Source organism: Agelaius tricolor, unplaced genomic scaffold, assembly GCF_023055355.1.
Source record: "Agelaius tricolor isolate 1412-34295 unplaced genomic scaffold, bAgeTri1.0.p SCAF_5, whole genome shotgun sequence".
Taxonomy (NCBI): domain Eukaryota; kingdom Metazoa; phylum Chordata; class Aves; order Passeriformes; family Icteridae; genus Agelaius; species Agelaius tricolor.
The window spans coordinates 36,854,938-36,872,453 of record NW_027269265.1 but is presented as its reverse complement, the minus strand read 5'-3'; the positions used below and the strand labels follow the sequence as shown (position 1 = coordinate 36,872,453).

The 17,516-nt window shown below is 40.4% G+C and overlaps 1 protein-coding gene across 1 annotated transcript in view; it reads right to left on the bottom strand.

The window, feature by feature from the left end:
- The window catches only part of LOC139590130 (cytosolic phospholipase A2 epsilon-like), a 32,236-nt gene extending 17,771 nt beyond the window's left edge, over nt 1-14,465 (bottom strand). Inside the window, exons 1-3 of the mRNA XM_071427307.1 lie at nt 14,439-14,465; nt 12,621-12,693; nt 1,110-1,246 (exon numbers count right to left, since the gene is read on the bottom strand). Coding sequence (XP_071283408.1) covers nt 1,110-1,246; nt 12,621-12,693; nt 14,439-14,465 — 237 coding nt within the window. The remainder of the gene's footprint in view (nt 1-1,109; nt 1,247-12,620; nt 12,694-14,438) is intronic.
- Nucleotides 14,466-17,516: the final 3,051 nt, after the last annotated feature.

Genomic DNA, 17,516 nt, shown 5'->3' with positions numbered 1-17,516 from the left:
TAGCTGTTCTGTGTGGTATTGCAGTTTTGAAAAATCTTTCAGGAAGAGCAGGTGCTCCTGTGCAAGAGTTGCAGATCAGTGGGTGTTTGTTCCCATGCTGCAATGTTTGTCCCTTGCCTTTCACCTCCCTAAAAACCCTGCAGGGCTTCATGCAATTGTGCCTCACTGGAATTTTGAAAGAAGCTGGAATTTTTTTAAGTTTACAGGGAAAGCACTGGCTGTAGGCCACAGATGGGCAGATGTGAAAGGTGAAAGTTACCAAACAGAGCCAGTACCACCTAACTGTGGAAGAAAGCCTGAGAACATGCATCATGGCCAACTTCTGCAGTCAAAGGCTAGAGGGATTGTTCACTGGAGATCCTGTGGTGTAGGAACACATTGAGCTATTCCAAATGTTCCTTTGGAGGATTTTATCAATTCTTGAGAGAGCCAAGGGACTGGCCTGCTGATTTGCCTCTTCGGAGAGTCCTGATCTGGCCCCAGCACTAGGAAATGAACAGTGCAAACTGTAAAGCAGAGATTGATTGCCCCTGGTGTGAAACAAGCTTGGTTTGCTTAGCCTACCACTGATCTTTGTGGACTCCTAGACCCTGATGTTGATGCTGCCTTTTGGAGGGAAAAGACAGTGGGACTTGCAAATCTTCTTAAGCTTTAATATTTATCATTATGATAAAAGTTCATCAAGCTCTCTTTTGCAAACTTCAATGGTTGGTTTGTGACTTTTTTTTTTTTATTTCTGGTCATTACAAAGGAATAATAAAAAAGTACCGCCCTGTGATGCTTTCACTACCTAGCATATACATATCTTTTACACTATTCAATTTACTCTGACATTTTCACATTTATTAGTGAAAAGACATGATTAAAAATGGAAAAGAAAAAGTGAAAAGTGATAGAACACCATAGGAATGGTTATGAAGTATCTTGGTTAATTTTTACATATCAGAAAATTAAATTTAATTTTGCTGCTACATTTTATTCCACATCCCCCTACTAGCATCCTTGTAGTCCTTCACACATATTTAGTTCTGGTTTTATTTTGCTGTACATATTGATCACACTATGATATCTCTGCCCCAAAAGAAAAAAAAATGTACTCTGCATCTTACCTTTACTTGGCTCTGGATCCTGAAGCAAAATGTTTCATTCCACACTGGATCTTTGCAGTTCTTAATGGTTTTGGTCCGGACAATCTCCGGGGAAGCAGTGGGCAAGGACAGGCTTATGTAGCAATCAGTTTGGCTAACTGTATTTGAAAAAGGTATGTTGTAACTAACAAATTACTACAAATATCTTAAAGCATAGCTTTATAGCATTGCATGTATACAGCAAATTGCAAAAAGGATGTGTTTCAATAATTTTTCTGACAGCTTTTTATTCAAAACCATTCAAGACTATTTGTTACCACCTGCAAGTGGGAGCTCAGGTCATGAAGGGTGATTTAAAGAAACTGCTGCAATACATGCAACTGGCAAGAAAAGAGCACACAGAGCTAGTTTGACTTAACAAACCCATTATTGATATGTGCCCTGTTGGTTGTAAATGAAGAGATTTCTGTGATGGAGAAGAAAATTGCCTACACATTTTAAGAGCACCTTTTTACAAGAGCAAAATACTTTCTTAACCACCTTTCCCATCTGGTCTGTTGCCCTCACATATCTGTAATCCAGTCCATGTAATGAGCTGTCTCACCCAACAGGTGATCACATACCTTCACCATGAAAATCAATATGCAAAAATAGCAGTGCACTTTTATATTACTGTGATTTAAACTCTGAGGCCTGATAGAGAAGAAAATTCTAATTTCTGACAAAGGTGGTAATGTCACAGAAGGTTGCACAGTGAGCTACAAATATGGAATTGAATCTTAATACACAGCAGTTGCTTTGGGTTTGTTTTGTCTCCAGACCTGTCTGGGTGGGCACAGAATCATAGAATGGCCTGAGTTGGATGGGATATTAAAGACCACCTAGTTCCAGCCCCCCTGCTGTGGGAAGGGGCACCTCCCACTAGACCAGGCTGCCCAGAGTGCTGGGCACTGCTACATGGTGTGAATGAATTGTCTCCTGTGGGTTGCCAGAGTTCTCAGGTGAGAGGTGAGTTGGGTACTCAGGTATCTGTGCAACTAACGTTCCCTTTGTGTGTCAGTCTGATATATGTGGAGAATTTGGTGGTGGTTAGGAATGCCTTTGATACCGCTAAGGAGATAATTGATTTTTAGCAGGGAGCAATGCAGGGCATTTGCTTCTAAGAGTGTAAAACAGTTGCCTTGTGAACCTGTGGTAATGAACTGAGACCCTGACAATGCAGTGAAGAATGCTGGGACTCAGTCTCTCTACGCTGTCATCCACTCTTTCCAGCCCTCCCATTTTGAGCAATTCCTTTCAAGGGAATTGACATTTCCTTTATTCTCTGGGCAACTAAAGCTGTCTCCAATGTCTCCAGCTCTAAAAACTTGTGTATTCACAGTATAGCTCAGATTTGGGTATAGTAACACACAGTTTGGTACTGTACATACAGACATGCTGAGAGGCAGCATGACCATTGGGTAACCTGCTGGAAAAAGTCTCATAACAGGTTGGTTCCATTCCCAGCCCTGTCACAGATTGCTAAGTCACTCTGGGCAATTGGTTTCATTTAAATTTATCTTGCTTCTCCATCTACATTTCCCCACTAATAACACAGTGATAAGTATTCTTTCCACTTTTGTAATCTGCTTGGATGCACCCAGGAAGAGTCTGATCAGTAATTATATTATTCTTTCTCTACCAATCTCTTGGGTCGCCTTCCACATTTTCTTTTAACTTGTGGGGTGAGCCATGCTGCAATGAATAGGTGTTACTTAAATCAACTTGTGCAATCAGGGTATGTATGATTTATCTTTTAAGTCTTCTGATACTGTCTGAACATGAAACATCTTCGAGTTTTTCAGCATGCACTTGATTGTTACACCCTTACTGTCCATAGTAGGTAAGAAATTACTTTAACATTGCAATAATGTTTAAAAATATCCTAATATTATACAAAATAATAAGAGACATCTGCATTTGTAATTTTAAAATGCAGAATATATGCAATACATCTGTTGATAATAATTTATTGGTAATGAAATTATTTGTTTAGCTGTCTCCCACACACTATTTTCAAAAACTCCTTCATTGATTTTTAACATTTGAAAAAGAACTTCGCCTAGTTAGTGGTCCAGAGGAGCAGGCTGTTTCTTCAGCAACTGCAAGTTATGCACTAATGATGTATGCGTGTTTTAGAGAATTTGTTCATTTATGGTCTGGGATACCTCTTTGTTGTACACACAAGCTATGACTCCTGGTTTAGAGGAAAGACATTCATTATTTTCAGAGTATCAAAGAAGTGATAAACTTATGACTTACACTCTTGAATCTAGATAGAGCTGTGGTAGGTTCTTTATCCTCTCTGAACACAACAGACCTATACCAACCCGAGAGGCTAGTTCAGTCTTTAGCAAGGCTGCTCACACTTAATAAGAGCAAAAACAGAGTCCCACAATCTGATGATCCACATTTAATACCAAGTAGGTTAGCAACCAGTGAGGTCTCAGTCTCAACATAGCCTAAGACAAGAATGTAGATGGAGACAGATATTTGACTCTGAAAGCAAGCAATCAAAGGAAGGACACTGCACAAAGAATAACAAATTATACCCCAGAACTAAAATGTTGCAGGATGCATCTGGCAACTTACATAAACAACACAAATTTAACTACATTTTGGACCAGATCCCAAATACACAATGTTAAATGTAAGTGCAGGTGATGAGATTTAGCACTGAGATGCTTTTGCATACACTTTTAGCCCTGGAGAAGAACATGTGGATGCTTGCTCAGTGTCTTCCATGTTGTACTCTCTTCCACTCTTTTCCTCTCTCCACTATAAAATGCTTTAACTCTTACCAGCTATTAAACATACACAAATTGAAGAGGATTGAGTTAGGCAGCCTGGCATATGAGAAAAAACTGAAAGACTTGAGTTTGCTAATTAAACAGCAACAAAAATGTTGTCAAATAATCAGTTCTGTAATGTCCAAATAATTGATACAAAGAGGATGATCTGTGTCTGTGTGAACAGAGGCAAAAATTAGAATACTGCTCCAGCTCTTAGAGGATTAACTCCAGCAAGAGAGATTTTATGAATTTTTTAGGTAACTCACTTCAGACTGTTCTAGTACTCAGACATGTATGAAACTGTGACAGACAAGCTAAATTTCATCCTGCTTCAAGAGATGAGGACCAGCCCAGGTGAACCTATAAGGTGTCATATAGAAATGCTGCCATGTAATTCCATGTTTTTGCTGGAAGGCAGAAAACAGGATAATCATGTCAGGCCAATTATAGTCCACGGAAAACAGCTAAGCCATTTCCCTGCCAGGGTTGACTACCAGGGAAAGAAGCAATAGGACAACTTTATACGGTATACCAGCCCAAGGGATCAATTACCAGATAGCTGGGTGCTGTCTCCAAAACAACTTCAAACCTCCTTCTTTGACACATATGGAATAAGACTGTAAGTTCCTTGGAAGAGTTGCCCTCTTTTCATTCTAAAAAGGTACACTGTCTGAGGAACAAGGCCTAAATCCATACATAGAGTCTCCAGGTACCATCACAATACAATCATCAAAATGAAACAACACAAAAAGCAACACAACATAATGCAGAGAAGCCCATGCACAGCTTAACTACAAATCATGCATTTCTGTAGGCATTCCCTTTTCAGACTTTTTAAAAGTATTGCCACTCTTTCACTGTTTCCACCCTCAGATAATCAGCCAGTAAGACCCAAAATGTTGTGTATTTTTGGAAAAGAGGTATTACCAGTCAGTTTTTCTTTGTTCCACCTGAGACCATCTTAAGGTGATAATGTGGTGCAATCTCAGCTCTATCGCTAGCTAAGATTTTTAAGAAGGTTCTTTCATTTCCTTTTAAAAATAAACTAGCCAAAACTAAGTCTTGGTCAGACATCAACGCAGATACAGAGGGTAGTTAGAGCATCTAAAGAAACCATTTTCAGAAGAAAACATCATAGAAACAGATTTGGAAACAGGCTGCAAGCACAAATGCTTTGGATTTCAAAGAAAACACGAGTGGGGACAAAATCAATACCAGAAAGAGCTGAACCACCAAATCAACATTCACAAATTTTCTTTCTTCAGAAAGTGTTCACAAGAATTGTGTTCACTCAATAAGGGAATAGAAACAAAATTGTTTTAAAAGTTTAGCTAATACTTTTTGTTTCCTTAAGCATCATTATTTTGACTCAGAAATGCCTCTGACAAGGCATTCTTGGTCAAGATTGATCCTAAACAAGTAAGAAAAGATGAGCACTTTTGTCAGGAAAATATTGAGGACTACTGTCAATTTAACTGCAGAATATGATGCAACCAATAGCACCAAAATTTGGGAGTGAATCTTACTTTTAACCTTCACTGGCTACTTACTGCAGCAATACTTTATTGTCTCCTGCTGAGGGTACAGTCATAGAAAGTGCCCAAGAGAGGAGCTATAGTCCCATGGGGACATTCTCATGTATCTTCTCAACAGTGCAAACAATCACAGCCATATCAAATCTAGCCTCTCTACTTTGCATTGGCCTCCCACATAATAGCAAATCACATCTGGGTTCTTGGTCCTTATCTACAAGGTAATCAGTGTCTTCCATTCAGCAAAAAGGTTGCCCAGAGCTCCATAGGGCATCACTGATGAAGGACCTCAAGCTCTGAGAATCTTGCCTATGGGCAGGGCTTTCCCTGGCACTACTCCAGGTGTTCAAAACCTCAACAGTGACCAAGATGTACCACAGGCCTTATTGCATTGTGCCTTTATTGTACCAGTCACTTCAGCAGTGTTCATCTATGTCCATTGGTAACGAGGCTAAGAGAGAGACATGCATAAAACAAAATGTGTCTCTGCTCAGAGGGCAGAGAAAGAATGAATCCCTAATGACAGATATCAGTCACACTGCATAATACATAACTGGATGAACTGCAGATGCTGCTGTTTTTGATGAAATGGGAACCACCAAGACAAGTACTGAGGTGGAAAAAATCTATTGGGATTCAATGAACAAAAATGTATTTTTCATAATAAAATATCAAACTTGAGAAGCTGTACATTTGCCCTGTGTTCTTGTTCCAGCCAGAGCAGGGTTAATTTTTGCAGTAGCCAAGAGGGGGTATGGCCAGGACACAGAGATTATTGCCCGGAGATGGGGGAAGGGAGTCTATTCATTAATATAGTCGCTGTTACTGCTTCCTTTCTTATATTATTGCTGTTTCCAGTAAATTGTTCTTATCTCAACCCATAATCTTTACCTTTCTTGGACTCCAAGTCTCTTCTCCAGCCCACCCAGCAGGAGAAGCAAGTGGCACTTTGTAGGAAGAGTCTTAGTGGGAGCACTAAATTGGGAAGTACATTTCTAAACCACAACAGCCCATCCATCAAACAAATACCCCAAAAAATCCTGAAGCAATTCCTATAATGAGTAAACCTTTATTATCAACCTTCTGTTATTTATGAATTATCTGTTATAATAATTGAATAATTTAATTATCAATATCTGTTTCTTATGAAGTCTTTGAATGTCCAAATAGGAAGTAATAGTACTGTCAACACAGGTTTATTGATATCCAGTTTGTGGTTAATGTTTAGTGCCAAGCTAAGTATACTTTGGTCCTAGACTCAACACACAACTGTGCAACAGTAAGCAGGATATAGAGTAAAATATGGTCCTTATCAAGGATGATCAAAAATTCCAAGGTATAATAATTTCAAAGAAGATGTGGGAGACTGTAGGTATGGGAAAAGGCAATGCTCAGCTCATTTTCTTAAATGGTGAGAAGGTGTTACTCAGCTCAGCCCAAGTAAATGTGTAAACAGAAATCTTATTCAGGAATCAAAGAACACGCTTCGTAATTATCTGTTTTCTGAGTGCAAACTAGAAAGGTACTTCCTGAGCAGAGTCTGCCACTGCCTTTTAACTCTGAAAGCCAAATGGCAGAGGAAGAATGAAGGATCTTGAATCACCACATGGACCTGTGACCTCTCAAAGCACCATGTGGTTCTGCATTGCTGCCATCACCACCTACTCATTCCAGCCTCGCTTCTCCACCTAAGCTTCTGCTTCTCCCTTGTTCATTTCCATTGCCTCCACCCTTTTCAAACCTGTTTTAAAACTGGTTTTGACATTTTAAAATATTTTAAAATATTTTGAAAGCTGTCTCAACCACTCGTTAACTAGAAGCCCCCACTAAACAAGATGATAATGAAGCCTACTAGGACCACATAGTACCATCACAGTCCTTAAAGTTCATACCTCTTCAAGGAAGGACAGGAGATGCAATGCCACCTGCACTGGTACAGTATTAGAGCACAGTAGCTGATCTCACCTTTCCTTTTGAGACATAGATGAGCATACCATTTACCTAAGGTTCTTTACTTTCACCAGTGTCTCAGTCAGTAAATCAGTTCAACTTCCTCTATGAGGCTTCTGGTGTCCTTGCTGAAGACCTGGCTCTTGAGTTGCTTTGAGAAACTCTTCTGCTGTAAGACTACACTAAGAATCTAAAGGAAGATATGAAGGAGCATCACACACAATACCTTTGACCAGCAGAACAGTTTTCTATTCTTGCACACAGAAACACACAGAAGCCAGCATGGCTGTAAGAAGATGCATGTACACCTACATACAACCCATTGATACCTAGCAGAAGAGATGCAATTATTTCCACAGCTGTAAGGAGATGTGCAGAGCAAGTAAGGATCTCCTTGATTGTAAATAGCACTGTCCTTTTTAGTGGCAGCTTGTGCTGCTATCAAGGCACAGAGAATACTTTTTGTCTCCACACTATTTACCATTAATACAATACAGTAAAATTGTATATAGTACAATATACACTACATTCCATCATGGCCACCAAAGACTTGAAAAAAAGGAAAGAAAAAGGAATTAATCTTCTAGATTAGAGAATACAAAACAGGTAACCTGAGGGAAACTAGGTTTATATATGTGTTTATTAACAATGAACTCAGCAAGAGCATGAGCAGGCTTGGGTCACATGAGCTGATGAAACCAAAAAGAAGACTGAATAGAAAGGAACAGAAAAAAATGCAGCTATGAAACTGATTCATGTAATACACTGAGATTATCCATTCAGTTGGTACTCCTATTATTAACTGTGGTTATGACTTTATTACAAACATCAATCAAGACCAGGCCTCCATTTCAACAGGTACCTCAGTAGTTGTGCAATAAGTTCTTGAACTTGATCTAGCAGCTTACAATTACAGTAAAAAAGCCCTGCTCCGGGATATGACATCACAGGGAGGATCTTCTTTGTGATTACTGGCTGTTTTTATGCCTGTTTCAGTTTCCTAACCAGTTAGGAAATCCCTGTTTACAGGATTTGTTGCAACCTGGCAGTTATCCACATAACGACTTCTCTGTCCTTGTGCAGATTCTTCTTGCCAAGCATTTGTCTTTGGGCTCTTTTAGGCTTCCCTCTCCATTGATGCAAAAGCAGCCTGTCTGAGGAGGCAGTGGCATCAGGAACCTAAATGAGGTGCCCTGAAAAGACACTAACACTCTTTTTAAAAGGATCACATCCCAGGATTATTCTTAACCATTGCAAACATCAATGACCACAGGAAGCAATTTTACCCTAAAGTGAGTGTGCCATTAGCACTGGCCAGCCCAGGCAGCTGCCTGTTGGCACTGACCACATTGCCTGACTGCCCTCTTTGCACAAAGACTGCTGCTACCTTCTCACACCAGTGGTACAGTCAGAGGTAAAGTAAAAGGAAATATACACAGCACGATATCTTCAATCAGTCCTTTCCACACACACTTGTTTCCTCTGGAGAACATGGCATTGAGAGGGGTTTTGTTGTTTTGATGGTGCTACACGGGCTTTTGGTGATATAAGGAAAAACATTGGTACTACTACCTTGCAACTTTTAAAATCAATAGGTAGGGTAGCATTGTGAGCTTGCTATGAAATTACATAGCAACAGGCTCAGACTTAATAAGGCCCAGATTTAGTACTATAGCTAAAGAGGAGCCTAAAGCTTTATCGATTGAGAATGCTGATTATCTTTTCATACTAAAGAAAACAAACAAAAAAAAGTAGCTGTAGACTCTTCCAGGAAAAACTTTTTGTAGCCTTGGACTTTTTGAAATACTAATTAGTATGTGCCACCAATTCTAAAGACTTTTTTTGTTTTCTGAATGGAGTATTTCTGTTAAATACATATATGTAGAAAATGTTAAGTTTATATTTCACTTGTAGCCCATGAAGCAAACAGGTTTCTCTTCCATAGATGCCAATTTACAGTGTAGAAGATATTTTATCTCCCGGAAGATCAGTGAACCCAGCCACTGAGAAAAGGGCCATGAAAAACCAGATTTGCCAGCTGTGCCAGCCCATGGCCTGCTGTGACTGCAATGGTGGCAGCCTCTGGGATCAGTGAGTGCTGGGTGTGCTCCAGTGGGACTGTACACAACAAGGCAGGTCTGGGCAGCCAGGCTGAAAACAAGATCTGCTCTGGGGAATCTACACAACACACATCCATCTCTTGTTATAAGCAGCATATAGAGTGAAATGCAGTGGTACTTGGCTGGCAAACAAGTCTCTCCAGAGATTAACTGTGCCATGGTTAAATGGTGGAACTGCAGAGCCCGGCATAAAGCTGGCTTCTGTGAAATAAATGTGGGATGTGAACAGAAAAACTGTGCCCTCTTCCAGTGATCTTCTCTGGTGTACAAGCTTTTGGAAAACAAGAGCATGGAGAGCCCAGGCACCTCAGCTTGTGACTTTTGCTCCTGATGCTGTCAGTGACTCCCCATTTTTCTGGTGCCACAGGTAAGCCCTGTTTGACAGTTGCAAAGAAATTGCACCCTCCAGGCAGATTTTGCAGAAATGCTGGATGTATTTATGAAGATTTTTGAGAGCCACAAAGCTGTCTCAGTTTTAAAGCAGTCATATAATGATTAGCATTCTGCAATTCTTGAGATAAATACAAGGAGGCGGTTGTCTTGTTGTAAGAGCTGAAATATCTAATATGCAAAAAAGGCCTTTTCACACCAGCTTGAAAAGGACCAGGTTTTCTCATGCAGGCATTTCTGCTGCCCATGCAAGGCAAAGAAAAAAAAGAAATGTCTGTAACTATTTAGTTAGCAATATAATCATATAAACCTCCCCAAAGAATAACATCCTGAAACTGGGAATGGTGTTTTCCTGTGAAACTGAAAATAAGTATCTGTGTCCATAGCAAAGTGAAATGACAAGTATCAAAATAAGATCCCTTAATGGCCTCCAGAAGCGAATAATCTGGGGTATGACAATTAAATGCAAACACTACTGTTGACTCAGAAGCCAGATCTCCCAGCCACAGACCTCAAGAACCACAAACCTTTTGAAAAAGTGGGGCAGGAAAAAGCATGGTTCAGTGTTTGCCGTACCCCAAAGCATTTATTGTAGGCCAGTTCTGGGGACATGTTCTCAGTTCAAATGAGACTTTGGACTGGTCTGGTATCACTGTTCTTTTAAATTTTCACTAGGAAAATTTAGCCAAACTCAAACATGCCTAGAAGTTGCAACAGCTATGTCTTCATACTACTTAGATCATAGTTACCAGATAACCTTCATAATTAGCGAGCCATTCCTTCTGGTTCATAAGTAAACCTTATTCCTAACAGACTTTAATGCGTGTTAGTAGCCTAATCCTTGTTATTACACTTACACCATGCGCAAACACAACCTTTTGTCTGATACACAGGGAAAAGATTATATCTGATTGCCACAGCTAACCATAATAAAAAATAAGTCCTATGTTGTATGTCCATGTGCAAGAAGACACGGACACTGTGGGTAGCAGTCCCTCTGCACAAAAAGGGCCAATTAGGTGTGCAATACCACAGCTGAAGGAAAGCAAAGTGTACTCGTGCTTGACAGGCAGTCTTCCAAAACCAGATTCTGACTCCAACAGAGCACCAATGGCTCTTTGCAGCTGGAATTGTTTGTGTGCCATCTTTCAACTCTCTGTCCTCATCTCTGTCTCTCTTAACAACTTTAAGTTGTACAGAAATAGTAATTAAAACAAATAAATGTAAGCAACATAAAGAAGTGTATTACACTCTCACACTGGTTTTCTTATTCAATATAATACTTTTTAACAGTCTCATTTCTTGTGCTGTGTGTATCACACCATGTGGCATGGCTCTACTAACAAAATTATTTGCTCTGAGATAGTGTATGTACACAGGGGAGATAAAAACTCACTGACTCTCTGCTGTGACACTGGTAACTTGGTCCTGATTCTCAGAGGGTAAATAAAATGCGATGCTCTCTTGCACACAATAAAAAAAGCAACTGGCATGGGGAGTGAATGAAGCAGCTCCTCTAAGACCCTGTCACCTAGCACTGCTTCTTCTGCCTCTTTGTATCAAAGACCTTCTTCCACATCTGGCTTTGGAAGCAAATCTCCAGTGTTATAGCTTCAAACCTGAAGTCAGGTAATCAATCATCTGCTCAAAATGAAGATATAGGATAAATCCTAATAAAAGATAAGCCGCTAAGATAAATAGCTATGGATTTCTGGAAGTTCTGTTGTCTGTAAGAATGTAAAGATCATCATTTCAAAACATTTTGAAGTGCTGAGAAAGAGAGAAACATCCGTGATTTTAAGGCAAGATGTACACATTTGGTTATCAGCTCTGCAGGTGGTTGTCTTGATGCTATTGCCTGTCAGGGCAGCTTAGAAATTCCCTTGGAGTGGTAACATGCCAGAAAACTGTTCAGCTGAGATAGAAATGACAAGGAGGAAATTGAAACATCCTTTCACTTTTTTCTAAAGTATTGCTGTTTTCAAAAAAAAAAGGCAATATCCCTGTGCTAGACACAATGGCAGAAAACCAAGAATTGAATAGGAATCTCCATAGAGGCAAATACAGTTGCTGTGTTCACTTGGTCTTATTTGATACACAAAGATTTATATTCACTTCCTTTCAATTTTGTTCCTGACTTATTTCTGAGTCAGATATTTGAGATATTGACCTTTCTTTCTACTACCTGAGGAACAGCTGGTATTTTTCTCTCTTCACTCCCCCTTTTACCCATTCCAAGTCCTCAGAAACATTTCAGTGGTATTTGTTTATCCTGAAAAATCTAATTCGAATACATTTCAGTGAAATTTTGACAGAAAAAGAAGCTGTTTGACAATAAAACATATAGTGCTCCTTCTACCTTTTATTTTCTTTAAAGCAGAAAGAAATTCAAAAACTGCAACTGAGAATTAATACCTGAATTTGTTCATCAATCTGGCTCTGAAGCTTGTTAGCAGTTAAGGTACTTTACAGTACACCACAGTAGACATTTGTTATTTCCATTAATAATAGTAACATGCTATAAACCAAAATGTATTGTTTATATAAAAATGTATTCAAAGCATAGTCCAAATTCAAATATTCATCAATATTTGAAACCATGGTGTCACTTCATACACAGATACTAGTTACAATGCCAGTAGCAAGCACACATTCTCTGCTTTCAGAACCAAACCACTAAAAAGTGCAAAGAAAGACTGCAATACTTACACAGATCTGCCTTTCTCAGATTTTTCATTCTTATGATTTTCACAAAGAATGAACAGCAGGGGCATTCATCACTCTGCAGAAAAATGAAAAAGTTTATTACCTGCATTAACATTAAATTGTTTATGCTTCATAAAAGATGCTCTCCCACAAATTCCTGTTGCAATTTTCAAAGCCATACAGCAAAATTGGACAATGAACTGCTTGCACTACTTTGGAAGTTAAAATCACATCTACATAGAGTTTAAGAAATGGAAAAATTTTGAAGGACTAACACACTGTATATATGTCATTGACAGAAGAAATAATTTTTTTTTTGTGGCACTGTCTAGTGAGTGAGGCACCATTAACACAATGCAGCACAACATGAAAAAAGTAGATGCAAGAAAACAGCTTTGGAAGAGATGTTAACAAGACTTCCCCAATCAAACCAGATGCTGGATATTTGCAGAAGGATCATTAGCTGAAATGTCAAGTGCAGAAGGAAAGGCAAGTAACAGACCTGATTCAAAATAATTGTAAATTCTTGCAGATTTTAATACCTGAAACTTTAGCTATTGCTTCACTGAAAGCATTACCTAGTTCCTCTCCCATTCTCTACAAGCAAAATGACTCCACCAAATTCTTTAAGGGAGTTATGTCACTCCTCTCTTTTTGTCCAGTTAGGAATTGATCCAGGTGAGAAGTTACAAATTCTCCCATCACTCTCAAATTATGATAAGCTGACCTTGGTATGTTTTTATGTCTAACTCCAAAAGATAAGGGCATGCTTTAATGTAATCTGTATGGGTTTAGGTTCTGGGTAGAAAAAGTCTCCTCTCACTCCCCTATCTCTAAAAAGTCTCTACTTTTATTCTTGATGCTGTTTCAGTGGTTAAGGGAAAGGTGAAGAGCAGAAAGGACAGTCTCTTTCCTTGCTTTCTATGCATACTTTCCACACAAAGACCATTGCCAAGTTCTGTTTAAAAATATGAATTTGTAGATGCTTAGTGTTTCTTTGACTAGATTGGTTAGACGTTCGTGTGTTATTTCTTAAGCCATGGGGATGCCCCATTTGAGATCTGCAAGCATCAATACACATTTATCTCAACACATATCCATGTATATGGAGAGAAGCTCTATAATCTCCATTATACAACCAGTGAAGCAGGGCACAGAATAATCAAATAACTTGTTCATAGCAAACTGAAGGTTCATTTCAGAACTGAGAAGGAGACAGAGTATGTTCATTCACTGGAACCCAACAGTCAGTTTTAGGGTTTTCCCTTCCACTTATGTTCCATCAAACAAATAAACAAACAAAAGAAAAAAAGACCCCTGCCCCAACTTCTGAGACAGATCCAGATTTTTTTGTGCATAAGTCATGGACAAATATGAAACTAAGACCATCACTATTAATCACTGGTTTTAGGCAGTGACCTTCCTGTGTGCATCACTACCTGGTGGTTGCCAGCACAGCTACCTGGACACCATATATTTTTATAGTCACAGCTGGCAGATGCTGCACTGTGAAAGAGCACAGCTTACATAATGCTTGGGTCAAACCACAGATTCGTCCCAAATTCACAGAAAGCTCCTGTGAGGCACTCAGAAGGTTCCCAGCCTCCGTTTCAACCACCCATTGTGGCTGAACTTCACTACCAAGACTGCCTTCCACGAGGCAACTAATACCAGCAAAGGTACAAGTCATCCTTACATAAATAAGTAAATACATGCATGAACTTAGAAATAAAAGCTCACAAGTCCTCTTCTCCTGACCAGAATCCCAGCCACAAACACACCTCAGGCCATCTTCAATTCCTAGAGCTTTCACACTCTTACCTCAGGAGCACTCCAGTATGAGCCCATCCTGCTCCCAGCTGCATACAGGTTGGAGATGGATTGTCACTTCACTGTCAGAGGCAACAGCTGTGATTCACAAACTACCTCTGCAAAATTTAAGGAGGCACCTGCTGAGGAGCAAGTGGTATATCCGAGCCCCACCTTCCTCATTGCATGGAAGGGAAAGTATGAGAAGAAAAGGGGAGGGAGTTTGCTGGGTTTATTTGATAGCTAAATACCAGAGGTGTGTATTTGGGGAAGGCTGTACACACCAAGGTGCCAAAAGTTATCAGCAATTCAAGATAAGGGTGTGATAACACACAGCACTTATGCATGGATATCTATGTTCTAGAAGCCTCAGCAATTACCAAACCAGAGAAGATAATAGTAGCTACATGTAGGCACACAGCACCACAATCAGCAAACAAAAGTATCATAAATTAAATAACTTTAGAAGGCCTTTTCTTCAACCAAATTGTATTTATTTTCCTTTTCTTGGAGATAGAGGGGCTGAAGTTGCTTATTAGTAGATGTTTTCCCTATTTAATTTGTATATTTGTTAGTGGGATATAAATTTTCCTGCTTTCAGAAGACTTGCACAAACACAAGACTTCAAGGCACACATTGATTCATCTTAAATATTAACATCTTGATATTTTAAACACAATGCAGAGTCATCCAATTGTGATGTAAAAATGACACCAAAGTCTTCAAATTTCTGACAGAAAATTGTGCAGGAGCAGATCGGTAGCTATTGTATGGGTCCAGCTACTAACATGCCCAGATGTCTGATATGAAACCACTTCTTCAGAGCTGCAGGAGGTGATACTGTATGCTCAGAGCAGCCACAACCTGTCTTCTCCTTCCACCCTCACACGCCAGGAACATACGCAATAAAGTCATTTCTGACCTTACAACTTTTTTTCTGAATGAAAATTACTTAAGTAAGCAACCATTTTAGGGTTAGGAATCTACCCTCAACAACCTTTCAATAAAAGACATGCAAAAGAAGTGTGGCCAACAGGTTGAAGGAGGGGATTGTGCCCTTCTACTCTGCTCTTGGAGGGGTGAGACCCCACCAACAGTGCTGTGCCCAGCTCTGGAGTCCTGGCACTGGAAAAATTATGGACCAGTTGAAGCAAGTCCAGAGGAAGGACATGAAGATGATGAGAAGGCAGGAACACCTGTTAATACCCAGACTACAGAAAAATATGTTTTCCCCTTAGGGAAACCCTTCTGCCCCACACTCCCCCCAAAAAATTCCACAAAAACACACACAAAACAACACAAAAACCAAAAAAGCACACAAAAATCCTCCTAAAATGCCACAACCAAAAAACTCAAAACCCTCAACAAAACACAACCAAGCAACACTGAGAAGCTGTGGTGGTTTGACCTTGGCTGGATAGTGGGTGCCCACCAAACTCACTTTATCATGCACCCCATCCTTTTCAGCTGGACAGGGGAGGGAAAACTTAATGAAAGGCAAATGGATTTAATTAAGGGCAGGGGGAGATCATTCACCAATTATCATCAAGGCAAAACAGACTCAGCTTGGGGAAATCAGCCTACTTTATTACAAATCAAATCAGAATAGGATAATCAGAAATAAAACTTAAGACACCTTTTCTCCACCCCTCCCTTCTTCTTGGGCTTTATTTTACTCCTGATTTTCAGTACTTCCTCCACCCCAGCAGCTTCACTTTCTCCAGTGTGGGGTCTCTTCCACAGAAACCAGTCCTCCATGAACTTCCTCAACCTGAGTCCTTCCCAGAGGCAGCAATTCATCACAAACGGCTCCAGGGTGGGTCCTTTCCATTGGGGTGCAGTCCCACAGAAACACACCCTTCCAGTGTGGGTCCCTGCCAGCAAACCTGCTCCAGTATGGACTCCTTTTTCCATGGGCCCACAGGTCCTGCTCCTTCACAGGCTTCCCACAGTGTCACATCCTCCTTCAGGCACCCACTTGCTCCATGTGGGGTTCTCCAGGGATTGCAGGTGAATATCTGCTCCACCATGGGCCACCAAGGGCTGAGAGGGACAGCCTGCCTCACCATGGCCATTGAACAACCAGTTAAATAGTTATTTAGCAATTGTTTAGCACAGGCATGAGGGGAATCGCAGCTCCAAAGTCTAGAGCAACTCCTCCTTCACTGACCTTCATATCTGCAGGTCTGTTTCTCACATGGTTTCACTCCTCTCAGTTGATGTTGCACAAGGTTTTTTCCCATTTTTAAACATATTATCCTGGAGGCAGTACAACTGCTGCTGATGGGCTCGGCCCTGGCCAGCGGTGGGTGAGTCTTGGAGCCAGCTGGCATTGACTGCTGGAGATGGGGGAAGCTTCTGGCAGCTTCTCACATTGGCCACCCTCATGGGTGCACCCTCTGCTGCAGGAACCTGGCCCTGCAGAGTTAACACAGCAGTGTCCAGCTGAGGTAGGGAATGACTGGACCACCCTGTAGTGGTGTAACACCAGCCAGAAATTAAACTCTAGATAAGCCAGCCGCTCGTCTCCCTCCCATCCGGTAAGGGAGGAACAAAAGGAGAGATTCATGGGTTGAGATAACAATTTACTGAAAGCAAAAAACAGTGGGATAAGAAACACACAGTAACCGCGCAAATATTAGTAACAAAAGTACACAAAAAGAGGTGTTTTACCCACAAAAGATGTGTTCACTAGCTCAACTTTGTACAAGGAAGGGAAACAATGGGCCAATCTCTAGGCCTCTGTCACCTCTCCTACCCAAGGGTTCTCTCTGCAGAAATTTTCTCCTCAGGAAGTGCTGCAGGGCATGGAGCTGGAGAGAGCTTGTCCCAGACATGGGCTGTCAAGCTGTCAAGGCTGTCAAATGCCTCTGTTTGAAGAAAATCTAGTAGTAGGGCCAGAACTGGCACTTGGGACAAAACAAGTGTGAACATATGAGGCACCATGCCAGTGGCTGAGAAGCTACCTTTTCTGGTTTCCTTCAGATCACCTGAGATTTTAGGGTGCATCACAGATTCTGAGATGGGACATACAAAAGGTAAAGTAGGCCGTACAAGACATTTACATTCCTGTTTCATTGTCTCAGGAAT